At 47.6% G+C, this 15,485-nt stretch overlaps 1 protein-coding gene across 9 annotated transcripts in view; it reads right to left on the reverse strand.

The window, feature by feature from the left end:
• The window catches only part of DOT1L (DOT1 like histone lysine methyltransferase), an 86,675-nt gene that overhangs the window by 42,090 nt on the left and 29,100 nt on the right, over window positions 1–15,485 (reverse strand). For 8 of the 9 annotated variants that reach the window (XM_050986254.1, XM_050986253.1, XM_050986257.1 and 5 more), the window contains exons 7-10: window positions 13,532–13,594; window positions 5,074–5,129; window positions 1,893–1,972; window positions 333–401 (exon numbers count right to left, since the gene is read on the reverse strand). In XM_050986254.1, the coding sequence (XP_050842211.1) occupies window positions 333–401; window positions 1,893–1,972; window positions 5,074–5,129; window positions 13,532–13,594 (268 nt within the window). The remainder of the gene's footprint in view (window positions 1–332; window positions 402–1,892; window positions 1,973–5,073; window positions 5,130–13,531; window positions 13,595–15,485) is intronic. The other variant, XM_050986251.1, reaches the window with a different exon arrangement.

Here is a 15,485-nt window from a genome sequence, read left to right on the forward strand (position 1 = left end):
CCCTGTGAGTCAGGGCTGCTCTTTGTGGCTGAAGGATCATTCACACCCTTGAACTCCTGATTTCTCTGCAGCTCAGGGACACACTGATGGAACCAACACCAAAACACAGCAGCACAAACTGTGTCTGCTCCTCTCTTTAAATTGATTCTAAATTGATTTTAAATTGTCCTCTCCTCTTTCTAAATTGATTTTAAGTACCTGTCACTTGGTGTGCCCTAACAATCCAACAGCATTTTCTACTTGAACAACTCTAAAAAGCAGTAACACCCCCCAGACATTTTCAGATAATGAACATCCACAACTGTAATGAACAATAAAAAGGGCAATCATACCACTCAAGTTTCGACTGTTAATTCTAAAATTTAGAGGTGCAAAAGGTTTTGAGGACACAATTCTCCCACCTGGAAAAAAGAGAAAAAAAAACCAAAGAGCAGAGTCAGCTCCATTATTTGTTCTAGAAGTAAGTACTAATTAAATATAACCCAGTACAGAGCCACTGCCCCTTGTATAGCATTAAAAATAAATAAATCCCTTAATTCTCATTCTGAGAGCCCCAAGAAAGCAAATCCATGATTCCTGCCAGGTGACACCTCAAGGATTGTTTAAAATAACAGATTTGAAACACTTGGGAAAAAAAAAAGAGCATGTTAATTCTCAGTGGCAATCTAAAGAAATTTCAATTATCTCCATCCTACTTGGGATCTTTTATACACAAACCCCAAAAGCCCTTTAATTTAGAGGCCACTAATCTCCATTTCATGGGTATTTGGGGTCATTCAGCAGAGCCTGAAGCACACTCTGGGAAGAGAAATCAGGTTTCATCATTGTAAAGGGTTCTTGAAACATCTCCACCTTCCCACTGCTCCCAAGCCATCATTAAACAAGTTTGAAAACTGAAAAACAATCCAGTTAAATTAAAGAAAACAGCTCAAGTTTGGGGGTTTTATGGTTTGCAGCAGAGCCCAAAAGTCACATTATTTATTTCAGCACAAAGCTGTGTCATGGGAAGCCACAGCTGCTTTGTTCACAACACATATTTTTCTTTTCAGAAATTGTTATTTCTGTCTTTTCTGCCACAGCCAAGTAAAATTGTTACTTATCCCAATGGTTAAGAGCAAAGAAAAGACTCCCAGGGCAATGGAGAGGCCAGGATGGGGTGAGGAGGTGTCCCAGGCTGCAGTGTGGCTCCTCAGGAGCACCCAGTGACACTGTCCCAGATTTTATGGAATTGTGGAACCACTAAGGTTGGAAAAGATCTTTAAGATCATCAAGTCCAACCATCAAAGTCCATCCCACCAAACCCTGTCCCCAAGTGCCACATCCCCACAGCTTTGGAGCATTTCCAAAATCAGGAGTTAACACCCAGCTCTAAATGAGCCAGCTCTGAACAGGAGAAGTGAATTCTGTATGGAATTACAGACTGGCCTTCCAAAGCTGTGCTTTGCAGCCAAGAATCATGGAATGGTTTGGGTTGGAAGGAGGTTAAAGCTCACCCAGGGCCACCCCCTGCCATGGCAGGGACACCTTCCACTGTCCCAGACTGCTCCAAGCCCTGTCCAGCCTGGCCCTGGACACTTCCAAGGATCCAGGAAGTTTGGCCTTGGCTGTTGGGTGTTTGGTGGGCTCTCAAAAGAGGGAAGGAAGGACCAGCAGCTCCTCCCATCCCAACCCTGCTCCAGAGTCTTCCCAGCAGAGGGGATGCTCCAAGGAGCCAGGCAGCTCTGGGCAGACACAAAGGGGGGAAGAACAAATCCCACTGTGCTGCAGCCACTTGGCCCCAAGGCACAGAGCAAACCCCAAAGCCTGGTTTTGCCAGCTGGAACCGAGCCCCTCCCACTCCAGCTCCCACAGGAATCAGGAAACAAGGAGGAAACATTTCCAGTTGGATTTACCTTCCTTCATGTTGGCAAAGCGCTCCTTCAGCTGGTGATCCACCTCGGGCCCGAAGGCAAAATTATTCACAAAAATAACACTGCAAAACAACAATCCAGGTAAAGATCAGGGAGCCAGGAACACCCCACCAGGACCCCCAGTCACAGCACAGCCACTTGGAGCCTTGCCAGCCACTCCTGCCATGGACAAACCTGCTTGTCCCCAACTCTACAGCTCCTGTCCCCAAAAACATGGAGAGCAACACTCAGCTCTTCATCCTGCTACTTCTTGGTGGGGACTTAAAATCTTCCAGCAAAAGATCAAAATGTATTTTAGAATCATAAAATTGTTTGGGTTGGAAGGAACCTTAAAGCTCATTCCAGTGCCACCCCTGCCATGGCAGGGACACCTTCCAGTGTGCTCCAAGCCCTGTCCAGCCTGGCCTTGGACACTTCAGGGATCTGGAGCAGCCACAGCTGCTCTGGGCAATCTGTTTCAATTCCAGCTCCAAATTCCCCATAATGCCAGAAGACATCTGAGAACATGTTCCCTGTCCTAAACCCAGCACTTCAGCCCTACCCACAACAGAGGAATTACATCTTTGGTTCTGGGTTAAGAAATTCAGTGAGGGGAGGGGTTGTCCCTGAAAAAAAAAACCAATCATATGGAAACAAAGAAATCTGCACAGAGGTAGAATCCAACAAATGATAAAAGGGCTTAGGAAAGAAACAGAACATGGCACAGATTTAAAAAAAAACACCCCTTTAGTTTAAGGTCTAATCAGCCTGGCCTAATTGTCCCTGGTGCCCAGGCTACAACAAGAGTCCTCAAAACCTCTTGGAAGTGGTTGAGCTCCCTGCTGAATGAACATGGCATGGAGCTCAGGGCAAGATTCTTCCCCCCGAGGGTGCTGGGCACTGCCCAGGCTCCCCAGGGAATGGTCCCAAGGCTGCCAGAGCTCCAGGAGCCTTTGGACACAGAATTCACAGAATTCACAGAATTCCAGAATCACTGGGTTGGAAGAGACCTCCAAGCTCATCGAGTCCAACCCAGCCCCAACACCCCAACTGACCCCTGGCACCCAGTGCCACATCCAGGCTGTGTTAAACACCCTGGGATGGGGACTGCACCCCCTCCCCAGCAGCCATTCCAGAACTTCATCACCTTTCTGGAAAAAACTTTTTCCTGCTATCCAACCTGAATTTCCCTTGGCCCAGCTGGAGGCTGTGTGCTCTGGTTCTGTCAGTGCTGCTGGAGACAGAGCCCAGCCCCAGCTGAGCACAGGCACCTTTCAGGAGCTGCAGAGTGATCAGGGCACCCCTGAGTCTCCTTTTCTCCAGGCTGAGCACCCCCAGCTCCCTCAGGGGTTCCTCTCAGGGTTTGTGCTCCCAGCCCCTCCCTGACAGAGCTCCCAGGGGGGCTCAGGGTGGGGGTGTTGGGGTGGCTGGGCAGGGCCAGGGCTGCACTGATCATCCCTGAGGGTCCCTTCCAGCTCAGGATACTCCAGGATTCTATGAAGTGTTAAATCCATCCTGGCCTATTGTTCCCACATGAAGAACTGATTTCTTTGCAGGAAAATTCCCTTCCCAGTGCCTCCACACATGAAACATGTTCAACAAGGACACAGGGAGTTTAAAGAGCAGCACTCAAAGCTATTAAAAACCACGAATGAAAAAAATGTTTATGCACCAAGGGAAAAAAAAAGTTATTCTTGCTACGCCTTGCTCATGGAAATTTGGGAAACCCTGCCTGGCAAGTAAAGCTAGCAGGGGTTTCTTCCTCCTCCTTCCCATGTGCCAAAAAAAAAAAAAAAAAAAAAAAAAAAAAAGGCCTTGCAAAGGAGCCAAACATATTAATGGGACTAGAAAACTTCCAAGAGAGGAAGGGGAAAAGCCAGAGCCTGCAGATGTGTTTTTATAGTGTTCACTCTGGCACAGGATGCTGTGAGTGCGTGAAGGGCACAGGAACCCCGAATCCCCTTGGGCTCAGCCCTCCTTCCAGGAGGTTTTGCCAAGCCACAGGCACATGGATCCCCTGGAACACACAGGGAACCATGTCCTGGTAGCAGCCCCATCCCTGGGAGTGTCCAAGGCCAGACTGAAGAGGGTCTGAGGTGCAGGAAGCTGTCAGAGGTGGCACTGGATGGAATTTAAGGTCCTTTCCAACTTAAACCATTCCAGAATTCCCTGATCCTGCCCCAGAGCGAGGTGGAGCAGCACTGAGACACACAGGGAGTGCCATGCCACACAAACCAAACATCTCCCAGCACTTCTGGGTGCAGCCAGAGTTCCTGCAGCCAAACATTTCTCTAAAAATTTAAATGAATTCCAAGGAAAGTTGCCCGGGCAGCAGAGGATCGTGCACTTGGAATAACAAACAACAAAGCCAAAGCCAAGTGTGCTGCAAGGCTGGGACAAGTCTGTCCACAAATTAAAAGGCACCTCCAGAAGAAATTGAGGGGCAGAATCCTGCAGGAGTCACCAGCCTGGCAGACGCCTCCTGCAGGCTCTCCCAGCAGAGCTTTGGGAGCAATCCAGAAATTGCCACAAGTCTCAAGGCTTTCAGAGCCCTCTTTGACAACTGCCTTCATTCCCCCACATAACAGGGTGGCCCAGAAGGTCATATAAAAATAAAGAGGTTTTTTTTTCTACCCATAAGGCTTGAAAGAATGCAAAGCTTTAAAAATACAGACGACTTTTATTGCTTTTAACAAATTTACTCCCTTTCTGCTCCCTCAGAAAGGAGCCCAGCCCTCTGTGCATTGCTCCACATAAATAAATCTTCAAGACAATTAGTTTAAATGAACTTTCAATTTAAGTTGAAATAAACTCACTTGGGTCTTTTCCTTTTTATTAGAGGGAAAGTGAGCCTGTGTGCCCCAAAAGCCAAGAGAAGGAGTGTTGTGCCAGAATCCCTGACATGAACTATAGGGATATGCAAAACAAATGGAGGTTTGTGCTCCTCTTATAAGCAGAATTTATCTTGGATACATCCTTGTATGGAATACCATGGGACATGCACTCAAAGCCATTCTTCTAGTCAGAAAACAGGATCTAAAGAGGCCACTGTAAGAGTTGGCAGATAGACTTTGGGGATTTGCTATGGAAATTCTATATAAAAAGCTGGCCAGCCTCCCAATTTCCATTATACAAACTCCCAAATATCCAGCTCAGAAAGCAGCATTCAAGTGCTGTACTGTACCTTGTGTTTGCAATCCTCTCCCTCCATTCTTCTGAGAGGAAGTCACCTCTTTCCAGCTGAAAACAAGAGAAGAACAGAAACCCAGAGGGGTTACCAGGGCTCCCTCCAGAGAGGGACAACCAGGCTGCACCAGCTCCCTGACCCCACAACAACCAGGGACAAGTGAAACCTTTTGCAAAGCCAGAGGTGGGCAGGGAAAGCTGCCCCTGAGGTTTCTCCCTCCCTGCTCCCACCCTCAGCCCCTCTCCTGTGTGGGAAGAAGAGGGAAGGGTTCTGCTCCATGGAGAAGCCAGAAGTGCTGGCACTCACTGCAAAACTGCCCAGCAAATTCCTCCTGAAGGCCCCCAGGGCTGGTGACCCCCCCTCAGCACAGGGAGCTGAGCATGGATTGGGAACAGCTCCTGCTGGGAGCCCTGGCTCCCAATCCAGGCTCTTGCTGCACTGCATAAACAACAATCTGATTTTTGTGCTGCTAAATATAAACCCTGAGCACTTCTAACACTTTCAAGTTGGAAATGAAGTAACATAAAGGCCTTGTTTGAAAATAAGTACAGTAATGACTTCAGTGGTTGTGGAGCACCTTTCTGGTGCCACCACATCAAGCCCAGGTGACACAGAGCTCTGGCACAGACTGAAGCTTCCTCAGCTGTTCTGGAAATGAGAGAGGAGCCCATGGGCCACACCTCTGCTGTGCCACAAGCCAGGCAGGAGGAGGGCTGGGGGAGGAAGATCAAGAGGAGGAGAGAAAAAATAAGGTGCAAGTCTCTAATTAATGCTGATGCCACCCTTTGAAGGTGATGGTTTGTGCCAGAACCTCAGGAACATCAAAGCAGCTGCTGGGGATCCTTTTCCTGCACTGATTTCTCTGTCTGGGAAGGAGTGAGGATTTCACATGGCAGCACTAATTCCCATTTGTGACAACTCCAAAATGCAGACACTGGAACAACTTCTACCCCTCAGGGCTGGGAGCATCCAAAGGGAGCTCCTGGTGCCAGGCAGGGACACAGGGCAGGTGACAAACCTGCCTGAGCCACTGAGAAGGACAAAGCCACAGGTCCAACAGGAATGGGGCTCCTTCCAGGAGGAAAGGAAGGGGAAAACCACCAAAATGTCCTGCTGCTACACAAGAGGGCTGAGAGAAGTGGACATTCAGGGTTCTCAGGCAAGAGAGCAAGAACTTTGTCAAGAGCCTGAAGTGCTAGAAACTGAAGAGAGCAGGTAAGATGAGCTCAAGTGATTCAGAATTACCTGTTCTACCAGGTGGGCTGAAATCAGAGTTAAACCAGAATTACCACCTGGGATCTCCCACCTGCTGGGAGGGGAAGCACCTTTGACATCCCTGCTGCAATAAAACCAAGGATAAGCTGGAAGCTGAACTCAAAGATCCAACCCAAGGGCATCTTGCTGGGTACTGTCAGAATCTAAACCAGAGACTCAACATTAAAAAAGTTTTAAGAAGAGTTTTGTCTCATATAAGGAAAGAGTTTTTCTGGGTACCTATATGTGGACACCACCTCTAGAGTGATTTTAGGAGATAATTTTGTCTCAGTCGTATCTATTCTTGTAGTGAACAGCTCCATGGTTGAGTAAGCAAGACAAAGTCAAAGAAAAACACAGTTGCCTGTCATGTGGGTTATTTCCAAACAACTTTTGCAAGTCAGCTTCTGGATGGCATCCTCCACACCACCAGCTTCTAAAGTCTCCACAGGGTTTTCCTACACTAACAGGGAAAGAAAAACATTGGGAAAACCAGGAACCACAAACATCACAGTCTGCAAGAGAACACAGAAGAAGAATAACATGAAACTATTTTGAAATGCTAAACTTCATAATAAAGGTCTTGAAATCCAACCTATGTGGCTGTAAGGCCTCACTTGGGTCCAGTTTCACTGTGTGTTTGCCCTGTCTGTGGGGTTAGAAAAGCACTTAGAACCAAAATCTCCAGGTTTTAACCTGATATCACCCATGGAGGATGAACACTTTGCAAGCCAGAGCCACTTAACAATTCAAATGAAGCACAGCCCAGCTTAAAACACATCTATTTTTGTGTGGCACTGCTTCCCCAGCTCATGCTTAGCTAAGAGAAAAACTTCACCAGGAAAAACACTGGAGTACAGAAATAATCAGATGAGCAACTGTGGCTGGGAGGAAATGGGTAATTTTTTGCCTCTGGAAGCAAGGCAGTGATTCCTGGATGCTCCCCTGCAGCAGGGACTGAGCTGCCTGGCCCTGTACCCAGCTCCTCACCACTGTGCTGGGGCACTGATCAGTAAGGGAGCACTAAGAGAAGGAAAGGAGCTCTTCACCCATCAAAAATCCCCCCAGAATCCCACTCAGCTCAGTGCTGTGCAATAATTTTGAGAGTGAAAGAAGAACTGGGAAGGAAAATTCAGCTGATCAAGGAAAGTCGAGTCTGCTGGAGCAGCAGAACTGGCCCATGCTGGTCACTCAGGGGGAAGGGGACACATCCACAGTGACAGCCACAGGGCCACTCTCAATCTCTTCCTCCACTGTCCCCTCCCTCACCCTGCTCCTCCTCTCTCAGGAACCTAATCTCCTTAGTGAATAATGAATGGAAGGGACCATCTGTAACACAGATATTTTCATCTGCTTAGACAATGCAGGGGATGCTTTATCTAACAGGATAATGAGCTCAGAGAAATCGCCTCCAGAGCTCCTGCCTGCATTGCTTCTATATTTAGAAGGCAGACCAGGTTTTGATTCAGGTTTTTCAAACAGCCACTGCAGCAATACACTCAGCAGCATCTGATTCCTGTAACTCTTCCTGCAACTGCATAGAAAGCAGCAGGGCCCAGCCTGGGGGAGGCAGCCAGAGACACACAGAGGGTCTGAGTTCAAGTGGCTACAGAACAAACCAGGCTTCAATTTTGAGTGGAAACACGGCCCAGGAGGGGTTTTTTATATATACTTGTGGACAAAATAGGGTGGAAAAACACCTGGACAACTGGGGATTATTTTAAATAAACTGGGCCTTGCTCTCAGAATTCATGTCCAAGCTCAGAACTTCCAGCACTAACAAGAACAATCCAATGGAGAAGGCCAGAAGCTCTGTGTCAAGGCTGCAGAAACACCAGATCACCTTTCAGGGAGAACCCTAAACCCATTGGAATTGGAAATCTCAAACTCTGCTGGGATCTTGGCTGGTAAAATAACCTAAAAACCCAGCAGGACCCTGCAGGGCATCTCCAGGATTTAGTGCTGCCTTATGCACCACAGGTTTTACTTTTACAGCAAGAGAGAAACAGCATCCACAAAGCTCAGCCAGAGCTGCAGGTGGGATCCAAAATTCTTCCCACTGAACTCCCACCAAGCCCTCCCCTCCTCCAGCACTTGATTCTTCTCAAAACACAAAACCATCATGAGGTTCTGAGTTCCTTGGACTGCTGCAACAGGCAAAAAGACAGAAAATCTTTCTCAGCAAGATTCTACCAGCTGGGAAGGCTGGAGATGGGCAAAAGCTACACAGATCATGATTGCCCAAGTAAGAAGGAGCAGAGCAGGAATTTGGGAAGGTCAGGCTCCTGTGCTGGGCAGGAGGGCTGGGTTCTCAGAGAGGCTCTGTGCTGCTGGAGCCATAAATTCACAAATTCAGGATGGCTCAGTACAAACACTTGGCTCCCAAAGCCCAGCATTTCTGCCTGGAAAAGTACACATGGCTATTTTTAGGTCCTTGTTCTTTTCAAAAATAACCAGAGGCACGAATCCAAACCTCCAAAATGTGGCATCATTTCAAACCCACAGGGGACGTTTGGAGGGATTTTCAAATGCCAAAACAGCAAATTTCCTGCTGAAATGGGGAGGTCAAAAATACCAGGAGCAAATAGCTGGCTCATCCCGCCCTGAGAGCAGCTCCTAGAGCAGGAGGTTTTCAGGTGCAGGTGATGTCAGTCACCATCACAAAGCAGCTCCTGGGCACTGGAACTCCCACACAGCTCCCCTGCTTGTGCTCAGAGCAGGAGAAATATTAAATAAAGCGGGCAGAAAGGCAACCCAAATTCAGCACTGATGCTCCAAACTCACCCCTGATCCTCAGGGCTGAGCCACCTGCAGGCACCAGAAACTCCTGGGGTTTCCTGGGAGCAGACAGAGGCATCCATCCAGCCCAAATCCCACCTTTAGGAATGCTGAGTTTGACAGTCACTGCCACCTCCTAAAGAAGCTTTTCTGGAGCAGGGCAGGAATTCTGTTATAACAACCCTGAGTAAATAAACACAAAACTAAGCCTGGTTCTCAGCAGAGTCCAACATGGGACTGCACCAGCTCCCAACTGCTCTGAGCTCAGCCTGGGATCCTTCAAGTTGTGCTTGTTTTGTCTCCAACATTTAGAATTTTGGGACCTCACAAAGCATTTTGAAAGGACAAAGTTTTCAGAAAGACAAAGATAACAGGCTTTCCATCCCTCTGTGTCCTTCAGGTACAGCATGAGCAAGACTGCTCTGGGTTTTCTTCTCTGAGGAAAAGGGAAGCACAGGCACTGAGAACCCAACAAAAACCTTGGGAATTTTGGGACCTCACAAAGCATTTTGCAGGGACAAAGTTTTCAGAAAGACAAATCTGCTGGGTTTTCCATTCCACATCTTCCTGTGTCCTCCAGCAAGTCTGCTCTGTGTTTTCTTCTCTCAGGAAAAGGCAACAACAGGTCGCAGGCACTGAGAACTTAACAAAAAACTAAAAAATACCAAAACTTTTTCCAAGGGGAGCCCAGGAAGAGAAGAACTTTGTGCTACTCAGCAATCTCAGCCTCCTGCTCCAGATACCTGAGATGGCTCTGATTCTGAGGCCACAGGAGGATATTTACAGTTAGAAACCATGAAAACCCATCTGCCTCTTAATTGCCATGCAGGGTTTTAATTGGATGGCTGCACATATGTAGGAATTCCCCAAGAAAGACTCACTAATTAGCCAGGCCTAATGACCTTCCCAAAGTCTCCTGCTTCCTTCAGACAAGTTTACTTGAAAAGAGTGGGGTAAAGTTAATCTTGGAAACTTCTGAGCTCCCTGGAAAGAGAAAGGAGAAGATAAAAGGCGTTGGAACAAAGGGACATGTGGTGGAAGTGGGACAATCTAGTCCAAAAAGCTGAAGCAGGTGATGATGATGAAAAGCTCTAGAGGAGGAGGATCCTCCCCTTGGAATGCAGGAGAGAAGAGCAGCAATGAAGCTGATTTTCCCTAAATGAGCAGGAATTGCACATTCCCAAAGAGCAGGGGATGTAAATATTCATTTAGGAGGATTATGAGACTCAGTGACCAACAACAGCTGGAGGTCAGGAGCCTCCCAAGGCAATGCATGAGGAGCAAATCCCTCCCTCTCCTCTCATGCCCCACCTGGATCTTCCCCCCTCCAGCTGTGGCTCTGCAGCCTTGGGCATCCAACACCCCCAGGACCCTTTGCCACCAGCAGCTGGGGAACTTTAATGTGCTTTTCTCATCAAGTGACTACAGAACAAATGAAGCTGCAATTTTGTGTGGAACATGGCTGAAGTGGTTACTGATTTCTTTTTTTTTTTTTTTACAATTGTGGACCAAATATATATTTTCTATATATTTGTGGACATACACACCTGGACAATTGGGGATTATTTTAAATAAACTGGGCCTTGCTCTCAGAATTCATGTCCAAGCTCAGAACTTCCAGCACTAACAAGAACAATCCAATGGAGAAGGCCAGAAGCTCTGTGTCAAGGCTGCAGAACAATTTGCTGAGGGGACAGTGACTGCCCTTCTCTCCAAGGGATCTCAAACACAACTTCATTGCTTGCAGAGTTTGGAGGATCCTGGGGTTGTCTTTGATTACATTCCTAGCAGCTTTCTTCTCATGGCAGCTGAAAAAATCCTGCTGGGAGGATTTGGGGCAGGTTACAAAAACATCATGAGGTTCTGAGTGCCTTGGACTGCTGCAACAGGCAAAAAGGACACAAAATCTTTCTCAGCAAGATTCTACCAGCTGGGAAGGCTGGAGATGGGCAAAAGCTACACAGATCATGATTGCCAAGGAACAAGGAACTGCTGAGATGCACAAACCCAAACAAGCAGGGAACACTCTGCAAAAGTCAACTTTTCACCAGATCACCTTTCAGGGAGAACCCTAAACCCATTGGAATTGGAAATCTCAAACTCTGCTGGGATCTTGGCTGGTAAAATAACCTAAAAACCCAGCAGGACCCTGCAGGGCATCTCCAGGATTTAGTGCTGCCTTATGCACCACAGGTTTTACTTTTACAGCAAGAGAGAAACAGCATCCACAAAGCTCAGCCAGAGCTGCAGGTGGGATCCAAAATTCTTCCCACTGAACTCCCACCAAGCCCTCCCCTCCTCCAGCACTTGATTCTTCTCAAAACACTGATTTTTATATGACTGCCTCTAACATTGGAGTGGAACTCACAAGTTGAGCTCTGCTGATGACAGATTATTTCAATTTGTTCTTATTTAGTCTCCAACATTTGGAATTTTGGAGCATTTTGCAGGAACAAAGCTGTTTTCCAGAAAGACAAAGATGCCAGGCTTTCAATTCCACACCTTCCTGTGTCCTCCAGCTGCATCATGAGCAGGTTTGCTCTGTGTTTATAGGTGTGTTTTGCAGTCACCTAAAGCAGATGCTGCTAAGGAGTTCCTAAAGAAAATCAGCTGCCTGGCCGAAGTCTGTTTGATGAATAAAAACTAAATAAAATCTGCCCTGTGTGCCTCCTGTAAAAGCCCAACATCTGTGTTCAAGCATCACTCCCAGGTGACAGGAAACCAACTTTCCTTCAGACAAGAAATGCTGCAAGTGTTTAACTCTTCCCAAAAAAACCTCAGATTGTATATTCAGGGAAATTTTACTCTAAACACTGCAGAAAACAGAGTTAGAAAAGCCAAAGAACCTGGCAAAAATAAATAGCTTTGTTTCAACATAGCACCAGACTCTGTCACTTGGAATGCTCAATATGGAAATGCTGCCTAAGGCAAGCAATATGCTTCCAATATTTTAGTCCAAGTTCCTCTCCTATTCCTGAAATTACCCAGCCCAGAAGCAGAGCATCCTCAGGAACAATTCCTTTCAAGTCATGCCAGCTGGGTGACACAATGGAAAAATGCCATATGGCCACTTCAGGGAAAGGAAAGCACTCCCAGTGCTCCCACAGCAGGAAGGAATTATCAATCCTGCTGCAGAGCAGGCCCAGCATCCCTGGGAGGGAATCCCTCTGTCCAGAGCAGGAATGGCAGGAGGGGGGTGCCAGGGCAGGTGGGACCATCACCCTCCCATTCTGCTTCCCCAGGGAGAGCTGGAGCAGCTTCTCTGCAAGATGAGGGCACCAAGGGTGCCAGCAGACAGAAAATTGGGGAATAAAGGCAGGTCAGCTCCAATTGATGCCACAGAGCTGGGATCCACATGGATCACACCAGCCCAGGGACAGGACAGGGAGGGGAGGAAGGAGAAGGGAGGGAGAAAGGGGAGGAGAAGGGAGGAAGGAGAAGGGACTTTCCCAATCCTTGCTCACACCTGGATGCAGGACACATGGCCAGCTATAGCCTCTGAGCAGTGACCTGGCTTCCCTGGGATATTTGGGAATACCCCTGATCCACCCAGCCTCTTCCCTGCCCACAGGAAGGTGGCAGAAGCAGGAATAGATGTGTTTTCAAAACTCCCAGTGGTTCCTATTGTACATCCATTTTCTGACTGGGAAGTGATTAAGCAGAGAGCAGATTTTCTTAAGGACAATTACAAAAGGGAAGAAAGGGAAAATGGAAGGAATGGAAAGGACAGGACAGTGCATGGATTTTCACACGCCTCACACCATCCCTGGAGGGCAAAACATCCTCAGACATAAAGAAACATCAAATTCTAACACAACCCTTGCCCCAGGCAGGAAGATCCCCCATAAAGGCCCAATTGCTCCTCCTGCTCCAGCTCCACCTTCAGAGCATCCAATTCCAAACCCTTCCAAACCAGAACCATCCAGCCTCTTCCCTGTTCCTGGAGCTTCCTGCTCCAATCTCCACCCACCCAGAACCTCCAGAACTGGGCCCAGGTGGCCACACCTTCCCCTGCCTGCAGAACCAAAGCTTTGGCTTTTATTTCCAGCAGGAGAGTTCAGAACCCCAAAAAGGAGCTGCCACACCTGGCAAAAACCCCAATCCATGGAGAGAGGGAGAGGAAAGGGAAAGGGGATTTAACACAAACAGAAGACTCATGGCAGCCCCAGTCAGAACAACATTTCAGAAGAACAAATCTTCCAAAAGTTTCTGGAAAGACCTGGAAGTGCTCCCAAGAACACCAAACCCCACATCAGGCAAGACAAAGAGTCCGGAAGGATAATTGGAAACATCATCCCCAGGATCAATACAAGAACCAGGAGCAGCTGTGCCTCAGCTGCTGGTGCCTGAGGAAAGGCTGGAGGGGACTTTACAAACTCTGCCCAGGGGTGTGGATCCCAATCTGCAGCTGAGTGTCACTCACTGTGTATTCTGCATGTTTCTTCCCATACCATTTCATCCATTTTCTGAACTCTCTGTCCATCGTCTGCAAGAGGGAAGAAAACAAAACCAGCCATTAGGGACATCTCACATATCCAGTTCCATCCCAGCAATGGACACACAGCTCTGAAGCACTCATTGATCCCCAGGAATTCTGTCTGCTTGGAGGTTTTTAGCCATGAACATTCCAAGGACAGGCAGACACAGAGCTCCTGCTGTTCAGTTTCCTCAAAAAAACCCAACCCTCACTTTTTTAGAGCCAAAGCAAAGCTGGCATCTTCACCCCCCCTTTCCATGGAAGTTCCATGTTCTAAGAAAAGCCTTTACACTGTCCAGCACTAAAAATAGCCCAGGCTTAAGTTGTGGTGCATAATCCCACCAGGAGGAGGGGGGTGAGCCCAGCCTAAGCCCAGGGAGCAAAGGGACAGGCAGGACAAGGCCAGGTCTGCTGGGGTCACTGAGGAGGCAGAAAGCAGCAGGCAAAGCATCCCAGCAGCAAAGAGGGAGAATCCTGCAGCAAATCTGCATCCCACAGCAACTGGGAGTGCTTCAAACTGCACCCAAACCCACCAGGCTGCTGAGCAGGGAGGGCTCTGCTGGTTTTTATAGTCCAAAGAAGGGAGAAAGAACAAAATCCCATATCCAGGCAGCCCAGTGCCTCACACATCCCCACACCACCCTGCCAGCAGCCTGGCCCAGCTGATCTTTAGGATTTGGCCCATATTTGGAGGGGAGTCTCCCTCCCTGGAGACATTCCAAAGCCACCTGGACACATTCCTGTGTCACCTGCTCCAGGTGACCCTGCCAGAGGTCCCTTCCAACACCAGCTACTCTGTGGTTCTGTGTGAGAAACCAGCAGAAATTCTGATCCCACTCAAGCTGGTGGTTGATCAGCTGCCCCATCAGCAGCTCAACAAAACTCTGTGTGCACAGGCATGTTTTATGCTCAAAGGCACTCCAAAGCTGAGCAGGAAAACTCAAAAATCCCCTGCATTTTTATGTAGGAACTTCGATTTTAATTTATTAAGTCTACTTCACTATAATAACTCTGGAACATTCTTCCTCTTTAGGTGAAGGTTTTCAAATTCTCTTATCTTGGTACCCACAGATGTGGTGCCTCAGCCAATTTAACTGCAAACTCAATCCAACTTCTTCCACAAATATTTGGAGGAAAACTGGGCCCTAACAGAGGCCACAGACTCTGACACTGCAGCAGCTCCTTGGTTGTTAAATCTGACAAGATTGAACCAGGGAAATAATGCAGAACATTTTGTTCACCCAGCAATCTCATGGAAGACTGAAGGTACCCCAGCAGTGATTAACCCAAATTCTTCATTTGTGGGTCATTCTTTGGTTTGCTGTTTGCACAGTGACAGGAAGGGGCATCAGTGAAAGTGAGAATTTCACTTTTCCTCATAGAGCTGATCTCTAAGTTCCATGGTAAACACAGAGGGGATTCCTGGTCTTGTGAATGCCCCAAAGCAAAACCAGGATGTTCACACAGAGGGAGTGCAGAGCCCTCCAGGTAAAAAGTTCCACTCAGTCCTGGCAGGGGAAAGAAACTGGATTTGTAGATCCTTGACTGATCATCCTCACCACTGTGTTTATGCATTTTGCCCACATCACTGAAAAGAAGGATTAAGGAGTTTTATTTATTCCCTTCCTCCATGAGGGGTAATTTTCCAGCTGTTCAGGCTGAATCTGTGTTTTGACAATTCAGAGGGATCAGTTTCTGTTCAGGCCATGAAGAAAGCAAACTCCTTGTGGTAAGCCATGACTGACCTTTCCTGTTTGCCTTGAACTCATCATCTGTATGTGTCCCATTGGCACAGAATTAGAAATGTAAAGAAACCTCACTAAAGAAGCCTTACATTAATATTAAAGTATACTAAAGAAGCCTGACAAAACTTGATCATACAATGATGGAATGGTTTGGG

This window comes from Serinus canaria, chromosome 28, assembly GCF_022539315.1.
Source record: "Serinus canaria isolate serCan28SL12 chromosome 28, serCan2020, whole genome shotgun sequence".
NCBI lineage: Eukaryota > Metazoa > Chordata > Aves > Passeriformes > Fringillidae > Serinus > Serinus canaria.